Source organism: Littorina saxatilis, linkage group LG1 (genome assembly GCF_037325665.1).
Source record: "Littorina saxatilis isolate snail1 linkage group LG1, US_GU_Lsax_2.0, whole genome shotgun sequence".
Classification (NCBI taxonomy): domain Eukaryota; kingdom Metazoa; phylum Mollusca; class Gastropoda; order Littorinimorpha; family Littorinidae; genus Littorina; species Littorina saxatilis.
Window position 1 is genome coordinate 90,826,564 of NC_090245.1, and position 21,128 is coordinate 90,847,691.

The 21,128-nt window shown below is 43.0% G+C and overlaps 1 protein-coding gene across 1 annotated transcript; it reads left to right on the forward strand.

Moving 5' to 3' along the window:
• The first annotated feature begins 2,618 nt into the window (after nt 1-2,618).
• On the forward strand, nt 2,619-20,402 carry LOC138950905 (uncharacterized). Its single transcript, XM_070322609.1, has 6 exons — nt 2,619-2,709; nt 3,632-3,720; nt 8,014-8,632; nt 16,346-16,512; nt 19,130-19,347; nt 19,980-20,402. Exons 1-6 carry the CDS (start codon nt 2,619-2,621, stop codon nt 20,143-20,145), a joined length of 1,350 nt encoding a protein of 449 aa, XP_070178710.1. The 3' UTR covers nt 20,146-20,402.
• The last annotated feature ends 726 nt before the right edge of the window (nt 20,403-21,128 follow it).

Consider the following 21,128-nt stretch of genomic DNA (forward strand, 5'->3'; position numbering starts at 1 on the left):
TGTTACAGATCTGCCTCCCTGAATGCCGAGAAGAGCGCATTGAGTGGTAAGTATCTTATTTAAGGCTGGTGGAGTTGGATTTTTCTTTGGCTTAAATATTTCAGTATATAGCCCTGTCAGAAGTGTCAGAACATTTTCGGGGCTTTCATTCGTTTTTGCTTCAATAAGTGCAGCTAGGATGCCAGTGACGAATTTGAACATGTCAGCCAGTGTCAACTTGGGGAGCTTTGGCCCACGATGTCACATGCACGCCGGTGTAATACCAAATTTGTACTCCACAAAAAATGGACTCCTGATGTGGTGAATACGCTGTGTAGTACATGTGTACTTTGACGGTATTTCAAGCTAGTTTTAGATATTTTCCAACGAACGAAAATTAAGGGGCTTATTGTCCGCCAGGGCTTAAAATGCCTATATTGGACATAAAATTTTATACGATGAAAAAAAAAAGAAAAAAAGGGCAGGCTGGTAAACGGGAAGATGACGGGGGTGGGTGAGATAAATGGTTAAAAGTTACAATTAAGACTTCGTAAAATAAGTGTCATGTATCACCATGTTTTTCATGAGTTTCTTGGGGTCCACATACGTATTTTGGGGGAGGGAGTGCGATAACAGTTTTAAGCGCATTGCCATTAGCCAATCAACAGTTTCACATCAGTCATGTGACACCAGTATTTACTGACAATTGTAATTATGTCATTGTGGTTTCTGTCATTTTGAGCGATAATAGTCAATATCAGTGCTAAATATTAACTTTCACATTGATAACAGTAATTATTACTGTTGGCGCTAATATGACGTAAAGGTCATTGCAAAGTGAGGGTAAGAAATTCTTCGTAATAAGGGGAATAATTTGTTGTAAGGGGAATAATAATTTCCTGCAATATGTGTAAGGGAGGTAACATTTTCGTACGAAATGTTTACTCGGGAGTACACCTGTCATGACTGGTTGGTCCGGTGTCAGAATAATGTGACTAGGTGAGACATGAAGCCTGTGCTGCGACTTCTGTCTTGTGTGTGGCGCACGTTAAAGCAGCACTGCCCTGATATCACCCTTCGTGGTGGACTGGGCGTTAAGCAAACAAACAAACAAACACCTGTCATCATGGGGACTAATTTCCTCGTGTTAGGGGGGAGTAATGTTTTCGTGAATAGGGAGTACAATTTTCCTACGAAAATTTTACTCGGAGTACACCAGTCGTGGGGAGTAATTTTCTCGTGTTATGGGGGAGTACATTTTTTTGTAAGGGGAGTAAAACTTTCGAACGAAATTTTTACTCGGGAGTAATTTTCTCGTGCTACACCGGGTTTATCATCGCCTGTCAGAAAAAAAGTACAATCATAATAGAGATCTATGCTATAAATGCGTATGCAACTTCAGAAAAAAATGTCATTACCACCCTACACGCGTGCCTACTTTACATAAAATCTACACACGAGCCCTTGAGTGTAGATTATAATAACAAATAAAACTGGGATTGAGCCGACAGAAGGATCATATAGTGGCGGTACATTTCAGCAAGGAACGGACCCATTGAGAGAGGAACTACAATGAGTCGTGTGAGGTTCAAGAGGCTGTTGGCGATAGTGCTTGTCATCTGTGTTGGCGGCCTGGCAATGACAGTCTGGAACGCTGCCTTGTTCACCGAAAACAGTTGTATGAATGGTCTGGTGAGTACAGACAAGATACTGTTGGAGGGGGTTGGTGCTTTGGATGGGGGTTGGGGTGGATGGGATGGGACAGAATGGGATGAGTTGTGATTCTTCTTACACTTCAAAATATCTACATCAGGCCAAACTTCATCTTCAGGGAAAAGTGGATCTGCGTTGGTTGATGCTCTGTTACAGCCAAAGTTTTAGAGCATTACAACCCCCCCCCCCCCCCCCCCCAATCACAAAAAAACACGCCCAAAGAGGTACACAGTTTGATTTGTGTGTTGGAATAACGACATCAGTTTAGTTACTATAGGAGTTCCTTAAATGGCGTTTTTCTGTGTACGCCGCGTTTACTTTTTCTTTTTTCTTCTTTTTCGACCCTGAAAGCAGCGGAACGTGCTTCCATACATACAGACCGGTTCCATCATTTACATTATTTTGATCAGTATAAGCATAGTTACGCATCATTTTTGATCCAACCATTGCGGCTACGTATCACTTAAAGTAGAGTTTATTTCCCTTAGACTTCATATCCATGAGAAAATTCGCCAGAAAACGTCTCCAAAATTGAGACGTGGACAGTTATGTCCCAAATGGTTTAGCTTCAACTGACTAAAATCACCATAATCTGGCACTGGTGTATAGCTGTTTTAACAAAATCTGTGAGTGTTCCATATTTGTCTCTTGTCCATATATGTTGCTTAGTCATCCGCTTACTCAGAGCGACGACAGTCCAAGCTAAGAAGGCCTCTTAAAAACAGTTTAAAGATGCCATGAATCCGACAGATATGTGAACACAAAGATGTTGTATTACAGGTAACAGGTTGTGTCCCAGAGAAACTCCAGCGAGCAGCAGCATACGAGTTCACTTCTGGACCCCAAATGAAAGTGCACAAGAAATCTGTCAGGAAGGTATCGAATGCCATACACATTGACACACATGTATTCATTTATACGCAGCAATGCACTCCAAACGTCATTACGCCTGTACCACGGGGGATAACCTGTCAAAGGCCGAACAGAAGCCGAAGGCCGCTCATGACACGTGTGAAGGCAAGTTTTGTCTGTTTTCTAGGTATTGTTTGATTTATGTCGGGATTTAAGGTAAGCTACTGATTCAGCGATGACTAAATTTGTTTCTCGATGCATAAAAAGTCAGGGAGCGATTGATATTTGCCCGTAAATAGCTTCAAAGCTGAAAATGTCGGCGATCGAGCACCGGAAATGGCTGTTCGATGGGTTTTGCAAGTAGAAATGTGCTTTATTTCACCAAATCAGCTCGTATTTGATATGGGTACGGGATTCTAGAGGACGAAGGAGTCATAAGAGGTGCAAAGAAGTGCTATTTGGGAGTAGAATAAATCTTCCGAGACAGTAGACAAGAGAAGGTCATATTTGAGAGATGCGCGTAGGCCGATCTTTCCGACAAGCGAATGATACAGCAGATTAATCATTCTATTCGTTTTGATCAGAAACATAGTCTTTAGTTTTTATGAATGAGTTTTTTTAATTAAAACCGAATCACGAGAACTCTCTCGCTTAGCCTAATGGCTGTTCGATGGGTTTCGCAAGTAGAAATGTGCTTTATTTCACCAAATCAGCTCGTATTTGACATCGGTTTGGTATATATATATATATATTCTAATCCTACCGCGAACTGGATAGCAGACGCGGCAAGTGTGAACGAAATTTCAGAAAAGCGTACATCTGTACAGTGCAGCAAAACGGTTCTGTGCATCATTGTCAATGTAAATAGTGATCAACTTAGAAGCACACGTACCCTGTTGCCCTTAGATAACGGCACACCAACTAAGCCAAATAGCTGTCTCTCGTATACACCCACACACACACGCACGCACGCACGCACGCACATACACACCCATACATACACACCCACACACACTCATTCTAATTGGTTTGGAGCATCTGTTTATACAGATGCAGTCTGAAGACGAACAAATGGTTCTTGTGGCAGAGGAGGTGGAGGAAGAAGAAGATGGACCTGTGCCAGGTCCATCCGGATCCGCTGCTCCGGCCATAATCATGCCACCATTGTGGCAAATCGTTTGCCTATGGCAAAAATCTGTACTAAGACTCACAGGTATATTACAATTGCTTGTCTTAACATGTGCTTGTATAAGACATCATGCAATGAAATGAGTAATTTTACTTTTGGTGCTACTATGCTGCCATACATCACTTTGGAGAGTTTCCTCTTTAGTCGGCTGGCCGGCAAAGTTACCAGCGGCAGAGTCCGCGGCTGCCCTCTCACCCTTTCTTTCAAGGCGTACAATTCCTTGCCGTGGCACACCCCTCCCCCTCCCCGGTGAGTAGACATGGAGGGCAGGGAGGCAACCGTTAATAGCCACCCCCCCCCACCCCCACCCCCTCCCCAAACCCGGGCAGAGACACAGAGTGCAAAACGACGCTTCCAGGCAACATCTTGACTAAATGTAAAAACTACGGCCGATGCATCCCCGCGATCGAATCAGACATCAAATGGCACCGCCATCAGCTGCCCTTGCGCTAACTTACCCCCCCCCCCCCCCACTCCCCCCGGGTACCATGTGTTATCAACAGTTTTCTATTATTTCAACGAGTGAGAGAAGACTTGCCAACAGGCCAAAAAGAAACTATGAGAGAGAGATAACTTTATTTTACAATGATAAAGATCTAAGGGTAAGCGAGAGATTGTTTTAATTATAAAACTCATTCATAAACAAGTCGCGTAAGGCGAAAATACAATATTTAGTCAAGTAGCTGCCATTTTTCAGCAAGACCGTATACTCGTAGCATCGTCAGTCCACCGCTCATGGCAAAGGCAGTGAAATTGACAAGAAGAGCGGGGTAGTAGTTGCGCTAAGAAGGATAGCAGGCTTTTCTGTACCTCTCTTTGTTTTAACTTTCTGAGCGTGTTTTTAATCCAAACATATCATATCTATATGTTTTTGGAATCAGGAACCGACAAGGAATAAGATGAAAGTGTTTTTAAATTGATTTGGAAAATTTAATATTGATAATAATTTTTATATATTTAATTTTCAGAGCTTGTTTTTAATCCCAATATAACATATTTATATGTTTTTGGAATCAGCAAATGATGGAGAATAAGATAAACGTAAATTTGGATCGTTTTATAAATGTTTATTTTTTTTTACAATTTTCCGATTTTTAATGACCAAAGTCATTAATTAATTTTTAAGCCACCAAGCTGAAATGCAATACCGAACCCCGGGCTTCGTCGAAGAATACTTGACCAAAATTTCAACCAATTTGGTTGAAAAATGAGGGCGTGACAGTGCCGCCTCAACTTTCACGAAAAGCCGGATATGACGTCATCAAAGACATTTATCAAAAAAATGAAAAAAACGTTCGGGGATTTCATACCCAGGAACTCTCATGTCAAATTTCATAAAGATCGGTCCAGTAGTTTAGTCTGAATCGCTCTACACACACACACACACACACACACGCACGCACACACACACGCACGCACGCACATACACCACGACCCTCGTTTCGATTCCCCCTCGATGTTAAAATATTTAGTCAAAACTTGACTAAATATAAAAACTAGAGACTAGGTTTCTGGTCAAAACGAATGATTAATCTGCTGTATCATTCGCTTGTCGGAAAGATCGGCCTACGCGCATCTCTCAAATATGACCTTCTCTTGTCTACTGTCTCGGAAGATTTATTCTACTCCCAAATAGCACTTCTTTGCACCTCTTATGACTCCTTCGTCCTCTAGAATCCCGTACCCATACCAAATACGAGCTGATTTGGTGAAATAAAGCACATTTCTACTTGCAAAACCCATCGAACAGCCATTTCCGGTGCTCGATCGCCGACATTTTCAGCTTTGAAGGCTATTTACGGGCAAATATCAATCGCTCCCTGACTTTTTATGCATCGAGAAACAAATTTAGTCATCGCTGAATCAGTAGCTTACCTTAAATCCCGACATAAATCAAACAATACCTAGAAAACAGACAAAACTTGCCTTCACACGTGTCATGAGCGGCCTTCGGCTTCTGTTCGGCCTTTGACCGGTTATCCCCCGTGCTGTACGCAATTGCTTTTGGGGACCAGTGCAGATACCTCCTTGAATCAAGGCTGCTAAGCATTCTGACGATATTTTCTCAGATAAAAAAAGCATTGCCACTTGTTTTTACATTTAGTCAAGTTTTGACTAAATGTTTTAACGTAGAGGGGGGAATCGAGACGAGGGTTGTGGTGTATGTGTGTGTGTCTGTCTGTGTGTGTGTAGAGCGATTCAGACCAAACTACTGGACCGATCTTTTTGAAATTTGACATGAGAGTTTCTGGGAATGATATCCCCGGACGTTGTTTTTCTTTTTTTCGATAAATACCTTTGATGACGTCATATCCGGCTTTTTGTAAAAGTTGAGGCGGCACTGTCACACCCTCATTTTTCAATCAAATTGATTGAAATTTTGGCCAAGCAATCTTCGACAAAGGTCGGACTTCGGTATTGCATTTCAGCTTGGTGGCTTAAAAATTAATTAATGACTTTGGTCATTAAAAATCTGAAAATTGTAAAAAAAATAAAATTATTATAAAACGATCCAAATTTACGTTCATCTTATTCTTCATCATTCCCTGATTCCAAAAACATATAAATATGTTATATTTGGATTAAAAAAAAGCTCTGAAAATTAAAAATATAAAAATTATGATCAAAATTGTTTTTTTGAAATCAATTTAAAACCACTTTCATCTTATTCCTTGTCGGTTCCTGATTCCAAAAACATATAGATATGATATGTTTGGATACAAAACACGCTCACAAAGTTAAAACGAAAAGAGGTACAGTAAAGCGTGCAATGAAGCACAGCGCAACCGCTACCACGCCAAACAGGCTCGTCACTTTCACTGCCTTTTGCACTAGCGGCGAACTACGTTCAGTTTCATTTTGTGAGTTCCACAGCTTGACTAAATGTAGTTATTTCGCCTTACGCCACTTGTTTTGTTCTACCTGTGCACACACTTTTCAAGGTGTAAAGATCAACATTCACTTTTCCCCCTCTCACTTCTTCGAAACATCCCATCTCAGTGACTGCCAGTGCAGTTCCAAAAACAAGTCGCGTAAGGCGAAAATACAACATTTAGTCAAGTAGCTGTCGAACTCACAGAATGAAACTGAACGCAATGCCATTTTTCAGCAAGACCGTATACTCGTAGCATCGTCAGTCCACCGCTCATGGCAAAGGCAGTGAAATTGACAAGAAGAGCGGGGTAGTAGTTGCGCTAAGAAGGATAGCACGCTTTTCTGTACCTCTCTTTACACCCCCGGTATAGGGGTGTGTATAGGTTTCACTCGATGTGTTTGTGTGTTTGTGGCGGTGTTTGTGTTCGCAAGTAGATCTCAAGAATGAACGGACCGATCGTCACCAAACTTGGTGAACAGGTTCTATACATTCCTGAGACGGTCCTTACAAAAATTGGGACCAGTCAAACACACGGTTAGGGAGTTATTGGTGGATTAAAATTATATGACTTATAGACGGACACCCCCGTTGGTCAAAGGGAAATAACCATTCTCACTGCCACCAACTGAGAAGGTTATTTCCCTTGACGAGGGTGTTTTTCCTATCAGAGGAATTTCTTGTTGTTTTAACTTTCTGAGCGTGTTTTTAATCCAAACATATCATATCTATATGTTTTTGGAATCAGGAACCGACAAGGAATAAGATGAAAGTGTTTTTAAATTGATTTGGATAATCTAATTTTTATAATAATGTTTATATATTTAATTTTCAGAGCTTGTTTTTAATCCAAATATAACATATTTATATGTTTTTGGAATCAGAAAATGATGGAGAATAAGATGAACGTAAATTTGGATCGGTTTATAAATTGTTATTTTTTTTTACAATTTTCAGATTTTTAATGACCAAAGTCATTAATTAATTTTTAAGCCACCACGCTGAAATGCAATACCGAAGTCCGGACTTCGTCGAAGATTACTTGACCAAATTTTCAACCAATTTGGTTGAAAAATGAGGGCGTGACAGTGCCGCCTCAACTTTCACGAAAAGCCGGATATGACGTCATCAAAGACATTTATCAAAAAAATGAAAAACACGTCTGGGGATTTCATACCCAGGAACTCTCATGTCAAATTTCATAAAGATCGGTCCAGTAGTTTAGTCTGAATCGCTCTACACACACACACAGACACACACACAGACACACACACACACACACACGCACGCACGCACGCACATACACCACGACCCTCGTCTCGATTCCCCCCTCTACGTTAAAACATTTAGTCAAAACTTGACTAAATGTAATTAACCATGATCGTTTTCAGTTCTTTGCTGTGTGTAGGTGTTGCGTGTGGAGGTGTTCCCTTCATGGACGACGTCAGACCCAAAGGACACGGTCTTCACCCGTCGTGTCTACCTCTACTCCGCCTTCGTCGCTCTGCACAGGGCGCCGTCTACCGGCAGTTACGTAGACATCGTCGCTTTCCAGGAAGGAAGACAACTCCTTGGCTTGAAGTGCTGCGCAAAGATTCCTGGCCAGGCACCCTCCCTAGGGGGAGAAGCTGTGATCGACTTCCCGGCCATGAGCCTAAAACATGACCCCGCCTCCAAAGACCTCAGTGTCTTCGCATTGGTTTTCCGCTGCCAATTCCCGCTCACCGCGTCGCAGCTGGGCGCAGGTCACGTGACTCTTTCTCCTACGTCATGTCCGGAAGATGAGCGTGTCTATTTGCCTGTGGGTCTGCCAGTAAAGAAACCGGGGGAATTGGCTCTCTGTGGTAAGGTGGCCTACGGTCACGAACTGGATCCTCGTAAACTGGTGGAGTGGTTTGAGATGCAACGGCTTCTTGGAGTGGACAAGATTCTCATTTATGACTTGAACAACAACAAAACTGTTCGCAAGATATTCGGCCACTACCGAGAGACTGGCCTTCTTGATCCTCTTCCATATAAGTTGCCAGGTGCGTATCTTACATAATGGCCCACCTTTCTGTTTAGTCTGGGAGTATTTCCTCCTGTATATATGCTCTTTTGACTGAGCACAATGCGCTTTTCCTTGCAAAGTACAGGGCTACTTGCTTCTCTGTCGAAAGAACTGTGTGATTCTGCCTATTCTGTTGACTGGTCTCGTCCCATAGTGATACGTACCGAACCGGCCCTCAGAGTCTGGTGACGGTACCCTTATGTACTGACTGGCATGTTGTTTGTTGTTGTCGTTGTTGGGATACTGTGTTTTATGCTGACTAGTAGGTGTTTTGGGGATATAGCATTATCTGTTGACTGGTAGGCCTGGTTGTTTTGTTGTGTTTGTCTTGCTGTGATACAATCTTGCTTATAACTAGTCAGGTCTGCACGTAGCTCTTCCGTTTCTGCCGACTTGAAAGTCTGGTCACCATGTAACCGTGGTCTATGTGCTGACTAGCAGCTCAGGTCAACAATGACTCGGTGTGATGTGTTGACTGGAAAGTGTAGTCTCCTTGTTACTTGGCCTGATATGGTGACTGGAAAGTTTAGTCTCCTTATTACTTGGCCTGATATGGTGACTGGAAAGCGTTGTGTTCCAGTTACTCGGCCTGATATGGTGACTGGAAAGTTTAGTCTCCTTATTACTTGGCCTGATGCCTGCCAAACGGTTGTGTGACGTGTCTAGTGTGTTGGCGAAGTGTCTTGTGCTTGTCACTTCTCGCTTTCAGCCCTCACCGCTGGCTAGCACCGTCTGTCCTTTTTAGGACAATGCGAAAAGAGAGCAGAATGCGTCAGTCTCTCCTGCCAGTACAATAACCTCTCCACAACAAGCCCTATGTAGTGCCTCCATCGCGGCGACAGGCGTAAACTGGGTACCGCAAGGCCCCAGGCTAGACTACAAGGACTCGGAGGAGGTTGGCCCCTAGACGTGCGGCATGCGGGCCCACCGGTGTGTGGAAACGCCCAGGTGCCCACGAACCAACCTCCAGCTATGGGTCAAATAGCCGGGCAGGATAGGCTCGTCAACCCTGGCAGGCAGCTATCCTAAGAGAAGACCACTCTGAATTCAAAACGAGGGTAGAGGAGGCTCATCATCCATGGAAGGAAACTTGTCTAGGAGAAGGAAAACTCCGAAATGAAACCCACGCAGTCCCTCGAAGACGGAACGGCACTGGCCTTTTTTAGGCGGGGAGCAGACCGGGTGCCTACGCTATCCTCGACAAATGGTTGTGTCATCAACGAATCAACGTGATGGTGTCGTCTTCATGGATCGCAGCCAGGTGAAGACGGTGCCGGGCCCTCAGCCTCAAAGGGGCCCACCCAATGCGACTGGCGACTCCCACCCATCTGACCGTCGTACGAAGAAGAAGAAGACTTGGCCTGATATGGTGACTGGAAAGCGTTGTGTTCACGTTACTCGGCCTGATATGGTGACTGGAAAGTGTAGTCTCCTTATTACTTGGCCTGATATGGTGACTGGAAAGTTTAGTCTCCTTATTACTTGGCCTGATATGGTGACTGGAAAGCGTTGTGTTCCAGTTACTCGGCCTGATATGGTGACTGGATCGGAAAGTTTAGTCTTCTTATTACTTGGCCTGATATGGTGACTGGAAAGCGTTGTGTTCCAGTTACTCGGCATGATATGGTGACTGGAAAGTTTAGTCTCCTTATTACTTGGCCTGATATGGTGACTGGAAAGTTTAGTCTCCTTATTACTCGGCCTGATATGGTGACTGGAAAGTGTAGTCTCCTTATTACTTGGCCTGATATGGTGATTGGAAAGTGTAGTCTCCTTATTACTTGGCCTGATATGGTGACTGGAAAGTTTAGTCTCCTTATTACTCGGCCTGATATGGTGACTGGAAAGTGTAGTCTCCTTATTACTTGGCCTGATATGGTGATTGGAAAATGTAGTCTCCTTATTACTTGGCCTGATATGGTGACTTGAAAGTTTAGTTTTCTTTGTACTTGGCCTGATATGGTGACTGGAAAGCGTTGTGTTCCATTTACTCGGCCTGATATGGTGACTGGAAAGTGTAGTCTTCCCGTTACTCGGCCTGATATTGTGACTGGAAAGTGTAGTCTCCTTATTACTTGGCCTGATACGGTGACTGGAAAGTTTAGTCTCCTTATTACTCGGCCTGATATGGTGACTGGAAAGTGTAGTCTCCTTATTACTTGGCCTGATATGGTGATGGGAAAGTGTAGTCTCCTTATTACTTGGCCTGATATGGTGACTGGAAAGTTTAGTCTCCTTATTACTCGGCCTGATATGGTGACTGGAAAGTGTAGTCTCCTTATTACTTGGCCTGATATGGTGATTGGAAAATGTAGTCTCCTTATTACTTGGCCTGATATGGTGACTGGAAAGTTTAGTTTTCTTTTTACTTGGCCTGATATGGTGACTGGAAAGCGTTGTGTTCCAGTTACTCGGCCTGATATGGTGACTGGAAAGTGTAGTCTTCCCGTTACTCGGCCTGATATTGTGACTGGAAAGTGTAGTCTTCCCGTTACTCGGTCTGATATGGTGACTGGAAAGTGTAGTCTTCCCGTTACTCGGTCTGATATGGTGACTGGAAAGTGTAGTCTTCCCGTTACTCGGTCTGATATGGTGACTGGAAAGCGTTGTGTTCCAGTTACCCGGCCTGATATGGTGACTGGAAAGTGTAGTCTTCCCGTTACTCGGTCTGATATGGTGACTGGAAAGTGTAGTCTTCCCGTTACTCGGTCTGATATGGTGACTGGAAAGTGTAGTCTTCCCGTTACTCGGTCTGATATGGTGACTGGAAAGTGAAGTCTCCTTGTTACTCGGCCTGATATGGTGACTGGAAAGTGTAGTCTTCCCGTTACTCGGCCTGATATGGTGACTGGAAAGTGTAGTCTTCCCGTTACTCGGCCTGATATGGTGACTGGAAAGTGTAGTCTTCCCGTTACTCGGCCTGATATGGTGACTGGAAAGTGTAGTCTTCCCGTTACTCGGCCTGATATGGTGACTGGAAAGTGTAGTCTTCCCGTTACTCGGCCTAATATGGTGACTGGAAAGTTTAGTCTCCTTGTTACTCGGCCTGATATGGTGACTGAAAAGCGTAGTCTGTGTTGATTGGGACACGGCCACGAAAGTGATGTGGTAACATCCAACAGCTAAATACGATGTAGAGATCTAGGTTCGTCTGTGAACAAAAAACGTCACGTTGAAGTTACCTTAGATGCTTTCAAGCTAGAGCTTTGAAAGTTTTAAGGGTTTATGACCTCCTGACATGACCTTAGTCTGGTTGACCCTCAACCCTCAACAAATGTCAGGAGTCACATGGGGTCGTGTTCCTTCATAACATTATAAGATGTTTGATGGGTTGTTGACAGACCAGCTTTTTTGTCGTCCGAGGGGGAGCATATCGTCTTTTGTTTCATATTTATTGACTAAGGCCGAAGGCCGCGGTCAATAAATATGAAACGAAAGTCGATATGCCCCCCGAGGACCGACAAAAAAAGCTGGTCTGACAACAAACCACCAAACATCGTTTTTGTCATCATTTTGGTAGTGAGAAAATAAGATAACAATCAACACAGGGAGCCATGCTTTGAAACACAGGTTCCGTGCTGCTAACCACACGAGTTCCCTTGCGGATAACCACTGGCAATCAAAGCTGGCGTGTGAAAGCAACTTTCTGTATTTTTGAGTTCATAAAATGTTTGGATGACTATGTCAGGTTTGAGGATGCACAGTTCTGTTTGTTGATCTCGGTATTCCACTCCCTCGGCTTTCAGTTGTGAGTATTAAGCTTAGTAATCGAATGTGGAAGCTACGTTGGGTCAAAGATCACAGAAGATTTGCGTCGTGCAGCGAAGGAAAGAATCGCGATCTTGTTTCCGACTCAGTACCTCTTTCTTTTTCATTAGATCTGTCAATCTGCTTGCTCGGCTTTGTGAGATGTTTGCATATCTTGTTGCTATTTTCCTTGCTTTTATCATTATTTCTTATTTGTGCTTCGTTTATCGATACAACGTCTTGTGCACGGGTCAAAATGTGTGTGTCAGGGGTCAATTGGTTTGATCTGAACTTGACGTTCGTGTTTCTCACACAAAGATACACGCACTCCATGACTTTGTAAGAAGACATAACATATCGGTAGGTTTCATTTGTTTGTGATGAATTTATTGAAGTAGTTTTGTTTTTTTGTGTACTTTTGCTAGTTTGCCAGTTGGTTTTTGGAACTTTGCAAAGCAGTGTCGTGTCGTCTGTTTAGGTCTGGGGAAACGCCAATGAAAAGAGCCGAAGAATCCTCGAGCGTTTCTATTGGGTTTGCCTTTGATTATCCATGTAATAGGGCTTCCTGCAACTATGGTAACCGGGGATTTATTCCCCGGGGAACATGAGATTTATTTCCCAGGTGCTTGTGAATGAAAACTCGTGAAAATGATGACAATGACAATTGATCACATTTTCCCCGTATGTCTAGCAAACCCTCGTCAAAGTTTGATGTCGCAGTGGGGTCGATTTTGGGGTCATAAAACAGAACCGTATCCATTTCCTAAACGTTTAAAATTAAAACTTTGAAATTTAACACACTTCTAGGATTTGATGATCTTTCAACGTGACCAAAGTATACTTGACCTTCGCCAAATGTCAAGGTCACGGGTCATGTTCTGGTAAAAAAAAATGTTGAGGTTTCTTAAAGCTGTAGCTTTGAAGCTATGTACACTTCTATAGTTTGATAACCACCAGGGACGACCCAAGTCTGGTTGACCCTCAAGAGTAATACCTAATATACTGGACTCGCAACGAAATATACAAACAAATGACCCTTGTCAAATTTCAAGGTGACATTGAGGTAAAGTTTTCCACAAAACAAATGAAATATTATCATTTTATGAAACTTTTTTTTAAGAACACGAAAGTCTGGTTGACCTGCCTCAAGTTTCTTCAGTTTGATTTTTGAAACTTCTAGCGCAGTTGTATGGTTTGGGTCCTGGTCAAATTACCAGGTCACAAACAAGGTGAAATTCGAGTGGAAAAGGATACAATTGTCTCTTTCTTCAACTCTATTGAGCTAGAGCAGCATAATTATATACTGTTTCTGTTGATATTTGGAACTTCAAGCGGTTTTAGGGTTTGAGGACTCTGGTGTATCCTGGTAATATTTCCGGGTCACAGTACAGGGTCAAGTTCGGATGAAAAAGTAAAAATATGTCATTGACGACTGACAGATCCACACAGACCATGTTCCAGTACTATCTCCCCTCCCTCTCTCTCTCTTTTTACATTTAGTCAAGTTTTGACTAAATGTTTTAACATAGAGGGGGAATCGAAACGAGGCGTCGTGGTGTATGTGTGTGTGGTGTGTGTGTAGAGCGATTCAGAGTAAACTACTGGACCGATCTTTATGAAATTTTACATGAGAGTTCCTGGGCATGATATCCCCAGATGCTTTCTTCATTTTTTCGATAAATGTCTTTGATGACGTCATATCCGCCTTTTTGTAAAAGTTGAGGCGGCACTGTCACGCCCTCATTTTTTAATAAAATTGATTGAAATTTTGGCCAAGCAATCTTCGACAAAGGCCGGACTTTGGTGTTGCATTTCACCTTAGAGGCTTAAAAATTAATTGATAATTTTGGTCATTAAAAATCTGAAAATTGTAATTAAAATTATGTTTTTATAAAACGATCCAAAAACAATTCCATCTTATTTGTCATTATTTGCCGATTCCAAAAACATATAAATATGTTATATTCGGATTAAAACAAGCTTTGAAAATTAAAATATAAAAATTATGATTAAAATTTAATTTCCGAAATCGATTTAAAAACAATTTCATTTTATTCCTTGTCGGTTCCTGATTTCAAAAACATATCGATATGATATGTTTGGATTAAAAACACGCTCAGAACAAGCGGTGGACAGATGATGGTACGAGTATACGGTCTTGCGGAAAAAATGCAGTGCGTTCAGTTTCATTCTGTGAGTTCGACTGAGCTTGACTAAATGTTGTATTTTCGCCTTACGCGACTTGTTCTCTCTTGCTCTCTCTCTCTCTTTTTCTCTCTCTTTTCCTCTCTCTTTCTCTCTCTTTTTCTCTTTCGCTCTCGTCTCTCCCCATTACCCTCGTAAATAAAGAATTTGTCAAAAAGAATTTGTCATTGTCACTGTCATTGTCTCCCCCCATCTCTCTCTCTCTCTCTCTCTCTCTCTCTCTCTCTCTCTCTCTCTCTCTCTCTCTCTCTCTCTCTCTCATTTTCATTGTTAAAGGGATATAGCTGACCGAAAATTATGCCTAAACACCCCCAGAGGAATTCAGTTTGGGTTGGGGGTCGTTATCATTATTATTCCACCATACAACAGGACTACGTGTTGGAGCGCTCAGTTGTTCATATTTGAAACAGCTCGTTTTAAGTGCAATTCCTCGCTTTCGACGTAATTATATTTGTAATTTTGATTCGAAATCACAAGCAATCGAGTTTACATTGATGGGATTCCAGCTCCGATCTCACTCTCTCACTCTCTCTCTCACTCTCTCTCTCTCTCTCTCTCTCTCTCTCTCTCTCTCTCTCTCACCCTCTCTCTCTCTCTTTCTCTCTCTCTCTCACCCTCTCTGTCTCTGTCTCTCTCTTTCTCTCTCTCTCTCTCTCTCTCTCTCTCTCTCTCTCTCTCTCTCTCTCTCTCTTTATTTATTTTTTATGTCCGTCTGTCTTTATGTGTTGTATAAAGGACAGGTTGGAAGAATAGGCTTTGCCTAAAACCTTTATCCTTTTGTAATAAAGTTCTGAGTCTGAGTCTGAGAGTCTCTCTCTCTCTGTCTCACCCTCTCTGTCTCTGTCTCTCTCTCACCCTCTCTGTCTCTCTCTCTCTGTCCTCACTTTCTCTCTCACCCTCTCTCTCTCTCACCCTCTCTTTCTCTGTCTCTCTCTGTCACCCTCTCTGTCTCTCTCTGTCCTCTCTTTCTCTCTCTCTCTCTCTCACCCTCTCTCTCTCTCACCCTCTCTTTCTCTGTCTCTCTCTGTCACCCTCTCTGTCTCTGTCTCTCTCTCACCCTCTCTGTCTCTCTCTCTGTCCTCTCTTTCTCTCTCTCTCTCTCACCCTCTCTCTCTCTCTCTCACCCTCTCTTTCTCTGTCTCTCTCTGTCTCACCCTCTCTGTCTCTGTCTCTGTCTCACCCTCTCTGTCTCTGTCTCTCTCTCACCCTCTCTGTTTCTGTCTCTGTCTCACCCTCTCTGTCTCTGTCTCTGTCACCCTCTCTGTCTCTGTCTCTCTCACCCCCTCTGTCTCTGTCTCTCTCTCACCCTCTCTGTCTCTGTCTCACCCTCTCTGTCTCTCTCTGTCTCTGTCACCCTCTCTGTCTCTCTCTCTCTGTCACCCTCTCTGTCTCTGTCTCTCTCTCTCTGTCACCCTCTCTGTCTCTGTCTCACCCTCTCTGTCTCTGTCTCACCCTCTCTGTCTCTCTCTCACCCTCTCTGGCTCTGTCTCTCTCTCACCCTCTCTGTCTCTGTCTCTCTCTCTCACCCTCTCTGTCTCTGTCTCACCCTCTCTGTCTCTCTCTCTCACCCTCTCTGTCTCTCTCACCCTCTCTCTGTCTCTGTCCTCTCTTTCTCTGTCTCTCTCTCACCCTCTCTCTCTCTCTCTCACCCTCTCTGTCTCTGTCTCTCTGTCTCTCTCCTTGTTTAAAAGGAAGGTGATAAGTGTGAATGAATGGTTAATCACGTTTTTGTTTATAGGCAGGAATTGGGGTCGGGTCATGACTTCGAAGAACTGCTTTAACGATCGAGTCTTGTCGATATGGGATTGTCGGCTACGCCTGGCTGGTTATGATTACGTCATGGGCATTGACATGGATGAAGTCATTCTGCCCAGGAAAGCACTGAGCTTAAAACCCTTCTTCAACGTAAGTCCATAGAACGCTTCCAGTCCCTTGTTTTTGTACACAGATTTCTGCTCCTTTTCTCTCTCTCTCTTCCTGCTTCTTCAAAGGTAGCTAATAACAACCTGTGGATCCAGTCAAGAATAAGCCTGTGGATCCAGTCAAGAACACAGAAAGCAAAAGTAGCCAACGTTTTGCTTCTGGTCAGCTCAGACACAAGGTTAAACACTTTTCTTCCTTTCGTTGTTTTCTTTCTGATCTTAATCATTATTGAAACGTTTTACACTTGGTAGCAAACAACGTCAACATGATAAAAATACTGTATCGGTGTTGATGGGCTCATCGTATTGGTGCATCGCATTGAAAGGCTAACTCCGCCTCCTGTAAACCATCAGCTTTTGGCAACAGACACCGCCAGGCGTTTACATACAGTACACACATCCTTTTGTTTAAACACTTACCACTAGAGAACACCCTAGGTTCCCTCCATAGCGCGCTAGCATTTTGCAAAGAATTAATTTCGCGTGGACGTATAGGTGCAGATCGGACGCCTGGTTATGGCGCTGGACCTGACTATTAAAATGTAAATACAAATTGACAGTTTGTGAGACGAACGTTGTTTTTCACACCGGCGATAGAATTCTTTTATCATCAAGACAAAGTCAGTATAGTTCGAAGTTTTGAAAGTTTGAAAGTAGGGAGCCCGGATGTGTGTCAAGCGAGGTGGGTCAGTGACTGAGTTAACTGGCGCGTGTAAGATCCAGCTCTTTTCATTTGATGACAGTTAAGTAAGGTACCAAAAATGATATAAGTTTGCCATTTTAAAGATGCTGGTCGACTGAGATTTTGAAAATGTAATACCGTTTGTTGCTGTGCTAGGTTAGATCACAGGAGCATGTATCAAAGCGCCGGTCGATTATAATTTACTCCTTCGTCCTTACTGTATCCTTACAACTACTATTAGTGACAAGTAGTAGTAAGGATACAGTAAAGATGAAGGAGTAAATAATAATCGACCGGGGCTTTGATACAAGCTCCTGTGGGTTGTGGGGTAGATTGAGCATTGCGCGCATACAAACGTACTCCCGCGACAGGGCTCCATTTCCCAAGCAGACGGACTTTCCGCATATCGCAACAGTTTCTTTTTGAGGACGCCACCAGTTCGGTTTGTATCACTATCAGTAATTTGTTGTATTTTAGATTTCAGAAGTACACAATTGCAGATAGAGTCTCCTTTAAATTGCAAATGATTCAACTGATCATGTATGAAACAAGTGTTGACCCTAAACGGCCTAATTATTTAAAGCCACCCTCCGCCTCCCGTAAACCATTTGTTTGTGATCACATCCCCGAGCTTTTACATACAGTACACACATACTTCCATTCGAACGCTTGCCGCTTGAGAATATTCTGGCTGCTTTCCGTTGAGAGTGAGAAATTTTTCAAACAATTTATTTCGTGCCGACAGTACCATGTGAATCGGACGCCTCGTTATAGTGCTGGACCTAACTTTGAAAATCTAAATAATAAATTGACAGTTTTGTGAGACAAACATTGTTAAAACACGAACGAATTCTTTTATCATCGAGACAAAGTCAGTTCTGTTCGAAGTGTTAAAGGTTTGAAAGTAGGGAGCCCGGATGTATGTCAAGCGAGGTGGATGCGTGTAAATTGCAGCTCTTTTCAGTTGATGACAGGGAAGTAGGCTATTGAAATCGATACAACTTTCCCCTTTTTAAGATGCTTGTCGACTGAGATTTCAAACATTTTATACTGGTTGTTGCTGTGCCTGTGTGAACTGAGTATTGCGAGCATACAAACGTACTTCCGCAACAGGTTATAACATCAAAGTAGCTGCATCTTACCATTGCGAAAGCAGACGAATGTTCCGCAAACCGCTACAGTTTCTTTGAGTAACTTTGTTTAGTGTCACTTTCAATCATTTGTTATATTTTAGATTCAGAGGTGCACAATTAGATGCTTTTGTAGATATAGAGTAGTACTGAAAGCGCAAACTACTCAATTGATCATGTATGAAAAATTGGGTCACACGGGGCCCCGATGGCTCCGGGGTTAAATAAACCATGAGAACTGGTGTGTGGTTTACTCGCGCTAAATAGCAAATCAAAAGATCGGTGAGTGTCATTTAATGTTGTTGAATGCTATTTTGAGTGTGTCCCATAAGGTTAGTACTGTATTGCTGTTTTAGTGAAAGATGTGATCGTTCTGTGAACCTCATGTGAGGCGGAGTGGGGCTTTAAGCGAGTGATAATTGAATTCTTGAAATAAACAGTTAATACAACAAGGTTTTGGCATAGCAAAGGTTTGGGGATAACAAGAAGTTTTGGGGATAACACAGAAGCTCCAGAAAAAAAGAATCACTCTCTGATCTTCTTTTTTTCTACACTCATAGACTGCAACTACCACGTGCACTCGTTTTTGTGTTTTGCGTGTGTGTGTGTGTGTGTGTGTGTGTGTGTGTGTGTGTGTGTGTGTGTGTGTGTGTTTGTGCGTGCGTGTGTGTGTGTGTGTGTGTGTGTGTTTGTTTGAAAGCGAGTGGGCTTTTACGTGTATGGCTGCTTTTCCCCGTTTTGGGGAGGATTTTCCTGATCCACAATGTAAATCTAATGCCCTTCTCCAGGAACAATTTTCAAAGCATGGCCAGACAGCATCCCTATTCTTCAACGTCCAGTTTTTCGTGGAGGAGTGGGGCCCAGTGAATTCCACAGCGCCCCTCATTTTCCTTCAGTATCTCAACAGCACCAGCCCGCGCAGGGAACGCTACAAATATGTCTACATACCATCCAGGACTCATCAGCTACAGACACATACAGTTTTCAGCTATCCTGGACACAGTGGGTGAGCACAAATGCACATATATATATATATATGTGTGTGTGTGTGTGTGTGTGTGTGTGTGTGTGTGTGTGTTTGTGTGTGTGTGTGTGTGCGCGCAGTGTGTGTGTGTGTGTGCGGTGTGTCACTGTGTGTGTGTGTGCGCGCGCGGTGTATGTGTGTGTGTGTGCGCGCGCGCGGTGTGTGTGTGTGTGTGCGGTGTGTGTGTGTGTGTGTGCGCGCGCGCGGTGTGTGTGTGTGCGCGCGCGCGGTGTGTGTGTGTGTGTGTGTGTGTGTGTGTGAAAATTGCTCGCTCTTTACGGAGGGCACCTAGGATGTTCCCGTTTGGTGGGCGTTAAAATGGAAGGGTACTGTGTGTAAAGTCCTGACAGTATCTGTGATGGTTTACGGGAGGCTTACTGTGCCTTTAATACTCAATGGGCGCTTTTGTATTTTGAATTATTTAGACCAAACAAGGTCAAAGGCATTGTTCGTACCATATGGTTTAGCGAATGTAGAAAAACTGAACAGATTATTTTTGCTTACACCTCTAAATTATTGTGCACAGTTTCTGTAAATCCCGTACTTTCTGAGCTGAATTCCCAGGAACGTGGGTTGTGTTTATCAGGGCTTGCTTTCCTCTGTTCACTGTGCAGGATGATCTTTCTGGATCCCAATTTGGCCACCATCTTTCACTTCAGAAAGTGTCCTCGGGAGTGGAAGTCGTGCAACCCGCCACGCATCACTGACAACAACATGCTGAGGTTCCAGGATGAGCTCGTACCCAGGGTGCAGGCGGCCATGAAACGGGTGGAACTGTAAACTGCCGAACCTCTACTAACGCCGTGCAGTTTTCACCGTTCTGCAAAAGATGATGGCCTGGGCCCATATTCTTGACAAGTCTGTACTTTTGTGTCCGACAAAGTCGAAATGTCAGGTAACTACTGCCCGGTAAAATGTTTATACCGCTCGGTAATTCTTTATTTTACACCGGTATTCATGTCAGTCTGGTAGAAGGTCGGTCGCAACCTGTGTTGGTTATTTTTAGAATAGGAGATTCCCATGCTTTCTTTCTCTGCGCGTGCGTTGCGGACATTTCCGCGGGCGTGTCAATTTTCAAGTCAATTTCGTAAACATGCCAACAACATTAACTACGACAAGTCGCGTAAGGCGAAAATACAATATTTAGTCAAGTAGCTGTCGAACTCACAGAATGAAACTGAACGCAATGCCATTTTTTCAGCAAGACCGTATACTCGTAGCATCGTCAGTCCACCGCTCATGGCAAAGGCAGTGAAATTGACAAGAAGAGCGGGGTAGTAGTTGCGCTAAGAAGGATAGCACGCTTTTCTGTACCTCTCTTTGTTTTAACTTTCTGAGCGTGTTTTTAATCCAAACATATCATATCTATATGTTTTTGGAATCAGGAACCGACAAGGAATAAGATGAAAGTGTTTTGAAATTGATTTGGACAATTTAATTTTGATAATAATTTTTATATATTTAATTTTCAGAGCTTGTTTTTAATCCGAATATAACATATTTATATGTTTTTGGAATCAGCAAATGATGGAAAATAAGATAAACGTAAATTTGGATCGTTTTATAAATTTTTATTTTTTTTTTACAATTTTCCGATTTTTAATGACCAAAGTCATTAGTTAATTTTTAAGCCACCAAGCTGAAATGCAATACCGAACCCCGGGCTTCGTCGAAGATTACTTGACCAAAATTTCAACCAATTTGGTTGAAAAATGAGGGCGTGACAGTGCCGCCTCAACTTTCACGAAAAGCCGGATATGACG

Coding starts and splice junctions, on each gene's coding strand:
- LOC138950905 (XM_070322609.1), top strand. CDS start 2,619: ATGCACTCCAAACGTCATTACGCCTGTACCACGGGGGATAACCTGTCA. Junction 2,710..3,631: donor CGCTCATGACACGTGTGAAG/GCAAGTTTTGTC, acceptor TTCTTGTGGCAG/AGGAGGTGGAGGAAGAAGAA. Junction 19,348..19,979: donor AGCTATCCTGGACACAGTGG/GTGAGCACAAAT, acceptor TTCACTGTGCAG/GATGATCTTTCTGGATCCCA.